At 35.2% G+C, this 10,291-nt stretch overlaps 1 protein-coding gene across 3 annotated transcripts; it reads right to left on the bottom strand.

The window, feature by feature from the left end:
- Positions 1 to 3,978: 3,978 nt before the first annotated feature.
- On the bottom strand, positions 3,979 to 9,214 carry LOC134214933 (uncharacterized). Of its 3 annotated transcripts, none has more exons than XM_062694206.1 (5): positions 8,817 to 9,171; positions 7,494 to 7,647; positions 7,168 to 7,427; positions 6,710 to 7,098; positions 3,979 to 6,169 (listed from the first exon to the last, which is right to left on the bottom strand). In XM_062694206.1, exons 4-5 carry the CDS (start codon positions 6,983 to 6,985, stop codon positions 4,748 to 4,750), a joined length of 1,698 nt encoding a protein of 565 aa, XP_062550190.1. In that variant the 5' UTR covers positions 6,986 to 7,098; positions 7,168 to 7,427; positions 7,494 to 7,647; positions 8,817 to 9,171; the 3' UTR covers positions 3,979 to 4,747. The 3 variants fall into 3 exon arrangements, with proteins under 3 accessions (XP_062550190.1, XP_062550193.1, XP_062550191.1); XM_062694209.1 differs by having other exon boundaries at positions 5,322 to 6,169; positions 8,817 to 9,214; XM_062694207.1 differs by having other exon boundaries at positions 5,322 to 6,169; positions 6,710 to 7,427; positions 8,817 to 9,214.
- Between the last annotated feature and the right edge of the window lie 1,077 nt (positions 9,215 to 10,291).

Here is a 10,291-nt window from a genome sequence, read left to right as displayed (position 1 = left end):
CTATTAAAAAACCCAGCCAGCAGCCAGGGTCTTCAGATAGCCTCACGTGAGAAGACGTTGGATTACCAATCCGAAGATAACGAGTTCAATTCATGGTCCGGTCTAGGATATTTTCTGGTGCGCAATATTCTTGACAGGCTGGATGTAGTGTATCCATTGTGCTTGCCACAAAAGATACATATTCATGCAATGGGGGGCACAGAAAATCTTCCAATTAATAACTGTAAAAATGCTGATAGAATACTAAGCTGAAAAGCAGGACAATATAGTTGAAAAAAGAGCAATTGAAGAAGAAAATTACCAAGCGTAAGCCAATGAACCGATCCAACATGAGATATTGCTCGTTAACTTTACATGAAAAATCACGAAACCAATAAATTTCACCAACGCCACTAATTTTTTCTGATGCATGTATAATGTAGCGGTGTATCGTAAAGCAAACTCGAGGAGGAATGAAGCTTTCCTGTGCTACATGGAGTATGTCACCACCATGTACCAGGCTAACGATGCCGCCATATTTTAGTTCAATCAGTGGCTGACCACCACTGTAGGATGATAGTGGAAAAGATGAAGAATGCTTCGTATGATATTGTAAATCTGTTTGAAACTCACATGTTACTAACAATTGGGTCCTAAAATGAAGAATCGATATTCGATTTTCTTTCAGGGAACGATGAAGTTAATCATCCTGAACGCATTAGTTTTTCTTCCGACTCAAAAATCGAAAAGAACATTGTTAAATTTGAAATTAAAAATTGGTACACTTTTTCGATCTTGTTTGACGTACGGAATAGGGTATCCAATCATGGTTCGAACCAAATGGCAGGCATCAGATGAGCTATCATAACGAAGTTCATTTATTTCATTATAGAGACTTGCTAGTACTGCGAATTCTAGTTTATATGAAACTTAATTCATTATTTTTCTTCAAACATCATGGGTTCACATATTTATGCTTAGTTTCATTTAAAAAAACTTATTGTGTCGCCAGCACTAAATTGTATTCCGACTTCCGACATCATGAACGTCAGAATTTGCTATACCAACACATTGTCGGAAGAACGTTCGGAAGTGTGGAAATCGACTTCCGAACTTCAATTTGGTGCCAGCGACGTTGTCAGCGACAAACCATGCTCGATTTTGTGACAGATAACACCGTGCAGGGCTGCATATTTATTTTATTTTTCCGTGTGAATCTCGTCGGGAGTTGGTCTTGCTGCCAGTTTATCAGCATCATACAAACAGTTTTGGTCTAAATGCACAATAATAATTACTTAACTGTGAGGGTGAGATATATCCAGCTTTTTACGCTAGCCATAAATAAACTGTGTTATTCATTTTATGACGTTTGCTGTGTACAGAATATACAGTGATGTTTTTGCAGCCATCGTTGTCATGGCTATCAACTAAGTTGTTTGGTTTTCATATTTTCAACTGTTTTGAAATCTAGTTTCTACAGGATCAATTCGTTTGATCTTATATTCATTTTTTAAGCTTTTAATCACTACTTTTATTTTCTAGGTATAGAAGAATTCAAGGCTTTTTGATAATTTGATAGAATCAAGACAATAATATTGTAACGAAGTCCACTTGAACCCTTTGTACTTTGAATAAAATATCGTTAATGATCCCTTTAGTACTTTTTATTATATTTTATGAAACACACATGAAGTTTCTAGCTAGTTCTAACAGTATTCGATTAGGTAATCAATTACAAAAATGTTGTTACTAACTTTTTCACATATCCCAATCAGCCACATACTTCTCCATTTAATGTTAGTTCTCCCATCTACCTAAGTTTCTCAAATTTCAAGTCTTTTTCGAGACGATGCTCCAACAAATCATGTATTTATGCTCCGTTATAGACATTAGGTACATTTCCGTTGAATGGCAGGTGGTATTTAGGCGTGAATAAAGCGCAATTTCCCCTCTCGTTTCTCTAATGGTAATTCGCAGAACCGTTGTCTGATATCCGGAAAGATCGCGGATATCCAGCGCTGGGAACAGTTAACAAGCCCAGGGAGCGTCGCCACTGGCAATCATCACTGGCAATCGGGTCACAACCCGGATCTAATCTAATATAATCCAACTAGATCCGGATCTACACTATCGGAACCGCATGAAATGGTTATCTTAATCAATTTCAATTCAATCAAGTTCAATTTAATTATCCTGCTCGAGTTAAATTAAGTTACCCGGATAAAAATTTACAGTAACTTGTATGACATAACCTATTGAAATACAATAGATTGTGTGGCAAACAATACAAACTATTGTATGCTTATTGTAAAATGTTCACGGTTGAAAAAGATCTTTATTGTACGTACATTAAAATAACAATATATTTAAATGTTTCCGATATATTCTATTATATTTTTATTGTTCGCTTATGTTTAGTATTGCTCATTCAAAAACTAAACAAATTTTAAAAGTATTCGGTTTGAATGATCTGGAAATCCGTCTAATGTTATTGAATTAATATAATTGTGGAATATTTCATGGATTTATTATATTGATGAAATAACAATTGAAAACAATAAAATTACAATAGCTTTGTTTGTTAAATAAATAAAAATGTTATACTGATTCTCAAGTATATATTTTCATATTGCAGGTCTTGTTGCAGGTCTAGAAATGTTATGCAATACAAATTTGATTTCAAAAAAATGAAAGGGAACAAAAACTTTTGCTTATCTTTTTACTCCGAGAATGGCTGGATTCAGTTGAGCGTGTACAGTTTTGTTTATAATTACACTGAACCAATTCATCCTCCTCATACCAACTGTTTACTGATTCGCTCCAGCCCCTTAACGAATGTCATCCACATTACGGATGATTCGCATACGATTGGATTTGTTGTCACATGATGAACACCCGTCGGATTATCATCTGATCACAAGATAATGTTCATTTCAGAACCGAATGCAAAATGAACAGTATCAATAGGATTGTCATCCGAATGCTAGAAAATGTTCATTTCAAAAGCGAATGCAAAATCAATAATATTTTGACGATTTTTAGTATGGAAATAGAAGTATATTCAGAATAAAACTGAAGGAATGCAAGATGAATACTGAAAAACAAATAAAACGCATAGGGAATAGTTTTCACTCCAGTATGGATATAGCAAAAATAATATGGAGTAAAGCCCCAAACGCAATGATACAGAACGGCGACGGAAGCGGTAGGACTTGACAGCAAAATGGGCTGTCTGTCGAATCTTGCCGTTTCCGTCGCAGTTCCGCTACATTGCGTAGGGGCTTAACGCAACAAATTTGAACTGCTAGTAACTATATATCGCTAGTCAAGTTGAAAACCGAAATGGGGGACTAGCGAAGTTGGATTTTTCTCGCAATCCGTACGTTAAACCTAACTTCCCTAGTAGTGCGCTAGTCTAATCAGGCCCTTATTAGACTAGCGCGCCACTAGCGAAGTTAGGTTTAACGTACGGATTGCGAGAAAAATCCAACTTCGCTAGTCCTGTATTCCGGTTTTCAACTCAATCAAGTATATAACTATATATAACAGTTATATTTTAGACCACCGATAAAGTTTTGAATAGGTTAGTTACTATCGCACGCACATGATTTGGGCTATACAACACATTAGTATTCTCTGTGCAGTTCAAATTTGAATTTTAGAACCTTTTGATCCCCCCACCCCTTCCAACCAATTAGTTTTATCAATGCGCATCTAGTTGCGATTAATGTGCACCAGTTGCACAATGATGCGACGTACGGAATTCGATTTTCAACTGGAATTATGTGTAGAACAAATTAATGGGAATAATAATTCGATTAGGGAAAATATCTATTTGAATAGCACCCTCATTTTTGTCTAACGCGTTCCACCTGAATGGTTTGGTTTTTAATACTCGGGTATTATCTGTAGTAGGATAAAAAATCCTGGATGGGAATAAAGGTTGCTGCCCAAGTAGACATTTTCTCTACTTTTCTAACTTTTTTATGGATCGTTTATTCAAAATCGTTATAAACAAATAACTTCCTCCTTAACATTAAAACATCATTAACATTTTCAAGGGCTACCGGAGGTCCATCAACTATAGTAATATTTAACAAATAGTGCTCGTTATATTTATCCCCTACACAGTAAGCTTGATAATGCTCACTGAAGCTCCTAATTTTCCATCGAGAAACTATAAAAAAAATCTTCTTTATATTTAATGATTTCTACGATTTGATAAACTTCGATATTTGAACCAAGAGAAACGGTGAGAAAGTTTCCTGTCCTATACATTTTGTTTCTATAACTGAAGCTCTGGCTAAACAACACTTCAACTTGATCATTCAACAAATTTTTGTTTACTAAAGTTTTATAATATTCTTTAGTGTCCAATCTACTCAAATTAAAATGACCTTTGCAATTCAATTTAAAAAATACTTCATTTGTGATGTCATACGAAAACATGAGAGATGCTTTCAAACACATAGTGAAACATACATTTTTCCTAGAGGAAGTGCTATTGAAATATTGTTTAAAATCTCTATGCCTAGCCTCGTGTCTGAAACAAGACATTTTCCTAAGAGGTCCGCTGTTTTCTATTATTCTTGCATAATGTAATAGGAAATGGTGTTTTGGCTTCAAATGTTTTTCAAATAATGATAAATATAAAGTATGATGCTCAGTAACTAATTGCTTTAGCAAATCTATGTCTTGGTATGAATATGATGGAAGATTGATTATGTCGAGTAGTTTGATCAATATAGTGGCGAACTTCCATACTGGATCATCCAAAGGGACAAAAGGTCCGACTATGAAGCAGAAAAAGTTTGAAAATACATACTGCCATTTCGCTCGCTGTCATACGCAGTACGACCGATCTTTCCTTACTTGTTTTCAAGAATGTCCCTTCTATATCCGGCATACGGCTCAGACCTTGCTCCAACTTATAGTTATTTAACATTTTTCTTCTGTTATTGACATCATCTAGTGTACAGAATCGTTTTTTATATATGCAATAGTTCAGCACTTCTGTGAAGCCAAATGAACAAACACCAGAACTATATAGATCATGCATTATATCTGCATAGTAGTTTTTGATAGTATGAAATGAATCTAACGAGTTGAACAAAGATTTTCCTGTCAATCCCGACTCGGATTGTTTTAGCTGAACATCTCTTTCATAATCTTTAACATTCCGAAGACTGTCTTCGTACTCAACTGTATCTGAACGCAGGGCATCTTTTGTTCTGGTACAAAATCTGCAATACAAATTTGCAGCGAATGACCCGGAGAATTTTAACATTTGATGAATTCCTAAATTGTCCCCTTGTACTAACATAAGCGAAAAATACACATGATACTCTTGCGTCTTTGTATGTATTACGATACCATTAGATTCTATGTCCTGGAAGCTAGTTACAACATGTTGTATTAACTTGTCAATTCCGTGTTCAGATATATCTACTTTCTTGATTGCCCCGGCGATAAAGATATTAGATAATTTGGCAGTATATTGATTTGGCAGGGTTGGAAAACTATAGTACAATGCACAAATGGAATGTCGTTTATTGTGGGCGCTTAACGGGTCATTGATCTCAAATTCGTCGCTATATAAAAAAACAGGCATAACTATTTTCCCTGCATATTTTTCCTCGACAGACCGATAAAGTGCACCATTTACAAAATTTTGTAGGTTTGAATTTTGTTTTAGATTTTCCATGTTCTTTAAAGTGTCGCTTAAAATGTTATCAACTTCGAAAAATTTCCTAATTTGAAATTTCAGATTGGTCATGACTAGATGTGTTTTTTTTTCGGAGACTTCTTTGCATAGTTCTACTTTATCGATATTGACAACGTATACATCAGGGCTCTTGTATAAATCAGCTTCCTCGAGATACTTCAGCAGTTTATACTCTGTATCAACGAACTCGAATATATTCGATACTTTTTTAACGTATGTATCGAAAGTATACTGTTCTTGCCCATCTTGTGATGCAGGAGCTGATGACGCAATCAAATCGCCGAGATTAGAATACACTGAGCGAATGCCACCGAGAATATCGGTAACATCTTTGCGGTTGAAATTTCGCTTCCTATGAAGATCAATAACGAAGTTTATGGCAAGATGATCCAAATCACTCAAGGAACTCTGCAGTTTGTCTGCATTTGATGTTGAGGGGCATGCTGTTTCATCTGCGCTCTTGTCCTAAAAGTAAATAAATGAACTATTAGTAATTCTTGGCCTACTTCTCAACTTGTTCCATTAGCATTTATACAGTTATTAATTGAAAGCTTTTCTATGCCCGCCAATTGCACGATTATGTTGTCGGGGTTCTACGAAACCGCACCAAGCGGCCTTTCGATTGACATTGTGATATGTTGTTCGTAAAAGGAAAACGGAAATTCAATCAGATCAATTAATTCGTAAGTTTGTTGAAGGATATCCACAGTTATGTGGTTGAGGGATATTCGACAGGTTTTGTGATCAATGTAATTTGCTCCAAAAATTTGGGCAATAAAATGAGTAATATCTTTATTTGTACTTGGTGCGATTTAGCAGAACCAGGTTCATGTATCTTGCGGCAAGTACAATTGGGCAATGTTTCCTACCCAAAATCATCAGGTCGAACCGAGAAGCGAGCTCGCCATCTTTGGGTTGGCAATTATTCCTACGCTTTTGCTCGCAAAGGCTAACTGGAGGCCTCATTGAAAAATACTGTTAAATTAAAATATATGAAAATATTACCTTTTCAAGATCTAACACAGATCCAACTTCGTGCTCGTCACTCTTCAGCATTTTCGAAGAACTTGGACAGTCGTTCATCTGTTGGATTCCATCGTTCGAGTGGCATTCAAGATGTCGTCGTAATTTGTAGAATGAAGACAGTGATTGAGGGCAATTTCGATAAGTACATTTATATTCACGGGTATCCTTCAAGTTGTGGCCTTTGAGATGTGCAACATATTCATCGATAGTATTGAAATCTTGTTGACAGTTGTGTTGAAAACATCTGATCATCATTGACAGATTTTCTTAATATTTTCGACGTCTTTGTACTGCGCTGGACTTCGAATGTCGTACAAGATTTCCTGTATACTATACCACACTAGCTTTGTGATTTTAGAGAATGGTATCTGAAATATGTTGCACATTTTAATCACTATGTCTACTGCACGAGCCAAACTGTTAACGTGATACTCAACTTGATAATAAACCACGTGAAAATTATTGCTAAACGATTGGAAGTCACGCCCAATAATGACAATTTTTGGATAAGGCGGAATTTTATGATCGTGGTATGCTTCAAACAAGTCTTGAATAACTACTCTTGCTTCATCGATATTGGGAGCAAACAGCAATATGTCTTGTTGTGCCGTCAAAATAGCTGGTTTGAAGGTTTTTGTCGTTTTGCATGGTTGTACACAACAATTTAGTAAAACCATGAAACAGCAGATTTGTGTATCTGAAAAATAAAACAATATTTCAATTAACATGATCTAAATTCCTGGATTTCATCACATCACTCTACCTTCAGAAGTATCAGCGCGAATCATATGTTCCAGCACGGAAAGTGAATATTGATCCTTCACCTTTAGTACAAAGATTGGTCTTAATTTTGAAATTATTTTAGGCCATCCACGTATGCCCTCCTGAAATCCCATAGAACGAAAATCCTCGTCGATCTGAAAAAAAAAATATATAATAAACAAAAATCATGAGAATAAAGGAAAAATATTTAGAACACTAGGCACAGACACAACATGCGATAACATTACATTGTATACTTGTGTATCGAAGATTTCGGATAATCGGCCAAGCATTCACATGTCAGATTGGTTTTTGCAATCAACTAGCAACACAGAGAACAGACGTTTGTTTTGTTGTGTAGACGATATTTATTTACTAAATAACTGTTGTGTGAAACTATGTTATGTTGTACTGGTCGTTTTAAGGAATGTCATTATATTCCTGCCATAATCAAGATTAACCCTGCAGTCAAATATTCGAATATTTGGGTGCACACAGTGTTGAAAATATGCAATTGATCAAATATTTGCATAGTTTATTCGGTTTATTCAGAGATTGCATCAACATCGTCAGGACTATAGATAATTATTTTATACTATTAATAATACTATTAATACTATTAATAATAATTTTAAAAGAGGTTATAAACTACAGAGGAAGATTGTCGCTTTGGTTCCCTTCGTTCTGCGTTCCGAAACATGTTGGGTACAAAACTGTCAAATCGTATAAAATTTCTTTTTCATCGTCCCTAATCCGCCAAAAAAAAATGTTTCGGACTGCGACAACAACGACAGTCTTTCTCTGTAGTTTATAACCTCTTTTGGCTAGACTTCAGGCCAATATGTAAATTATTTATTCTCATAGCGTTCATTTGATAGGCTCAGGCGTGTAATAACACTTTATGGAGCCGCATTTTAGGACAATGATATTTACAATAGATATCCTCTTATTATTAACAGTTAGTGAATATAGTAACTAATGAACTAATAGATTAAGTATGACTAGGCAAATTGATTTGTTACTATTTTTGTCATTTATTCAGAAACCACGCATGATATCAGTAAAAAACACTAGGCAAATAAGGACGGAATCACCTTTTTTGCGAATATTATTGACTTAGAAGCTTGTTATTCATAATGGAACAAATCAATAATAATTCAAAAATAATATCTGATACAGCTCATAATCTGAATACCGAATAAGATTTTAATACTTTCATGTTTGTTCTCTGTGTTGTTAGTATTTTTGTGACGAGATGTTGTCTCATGTATTATATCTATTTCAGTGTGTGCCAAAATCCTACAACATAGTTTTCAAAATTTACCAATTGAAATCCATAGTTAGTGGCATAATGACGATATTTCTTAAAAATATCATTTCCTCTGAGCTGCTTAATGTCAGTGAATCGTCTTTTCGAGGTTTTAATCCACTTTTGAAGCACTAAATCCCACGGCGCGTCATTAAGATCAAGCCATTTAATTGCTTCTGATACCGAGGCATCGTCTTCAGATTTTCCATCATTCTGATCAAGCTTTTCCTGATGAATCTGTTCACGTTTCTGGCGTTCTCTTGATGCGGTTCTCAGCCGTTTATACGCTTGATGGATTGCTCCACCGGGATTTCTTCGCTCTGGTGGTGCTGCTGGTATGTAATAATAGACCTGAAAATTTGAAGTATGATCTATCATAGTTTTAATCATATGTCCACCAAATTTTCGGCTAATAGTATTGAAATCTTGTTGTCAGTTGTTATTGCTTTGGAGTGCTTATTATCAATTCAGTGCAAATCCGAATTATAGCCGCTAACAAAGTTGGATTTTTCTCACAATTCGTACGTTAAACCTAACTTCGGAAGTGGTGCGCTGTTTTCATTTGGCGATGTGCTATACAGCGCACTACTTCCGAAATAAGGTTTAACGTATGGATTGTGAGAAAAATCCAATTTCAATAGCGGCTATAATTCGATTTTCTACTGAATTTATAATAGTCATCAGTGAACTGGAGCTCTGGATAAACTGAAACCGTTTGGCCTCATCGAAACGCAGTATGTGGCTTCCCAACAAACATTCACTAGTTTAACTAACATCAGTGTGATGAATCAGTTCAGCACTGTGTTGAATTATGTCTGTACTATTTCTTATCGCAACTTCTGTTCAGGCTTTGTTCACACAATTTTGGAGAAGTTATACAGCTACAACATCTCATTTTGAAAAACAACTTTATTACTTGATTCGTTAAACCTTTAATAAGCATTTTACTTAGCCTTAATCCGGCTACATGTAAATTCTTCGAAAATAATAACGCATTGAGAGTAACATGATCAAGATCTCCATTAAACGTATTGCAATTGCTATTTTCATATAATCATTTTAAAATTTTCCTTAATCGGTGTGGTAAACAAAACTTAAAAGCCAGCCGAATCAAGAAAACTAAACAAGGTGCGACTGTTCGCGTCGAGATCCGTCACAAGAAGAACGATATACTCTTTCTCCCATTCTCTTCTTTGTTTTCGTCAGAACTCTCGTTGAAACGAACAAGCAGTCACACTCGATCAAAGTGTTTGATCGACTGCACTCGTAACAAAATGCAATCAGAAAACAAGATTATATCGCAAATAAAAGAATAATAATCATTTTGCGTTTTATTCAAACTAATTGTATTTTAATTATATTAATCTCAATTATGTCCACCACATTCGCTTCCTCCTGTACTCTCAAATAAGGCATGGAGTATAAATTGTCATTTATAACAAATAAGAGACAATCCAATTCTATTGAAAAACAATGTAAAATCCAAATCC

Source organism: Armigeres subalbatus, chromosome 2 (assembly GCF_024139115.2).
Source record: "Armigeres subalbatus isolate Guangzhou_Male chromosome 2, GZ_Asu_2, whole genome shotgun sequence".
Classification (NCBI taxonomy): Eukaryota; Metazoa; Arthropoda; class Insecta; order Diptera; family Culicidae; genus Armigeres; species Armigeres subalbatus.
This window is presented reverse-complemented; position numbering and strand designations above follow the sequence as displayed.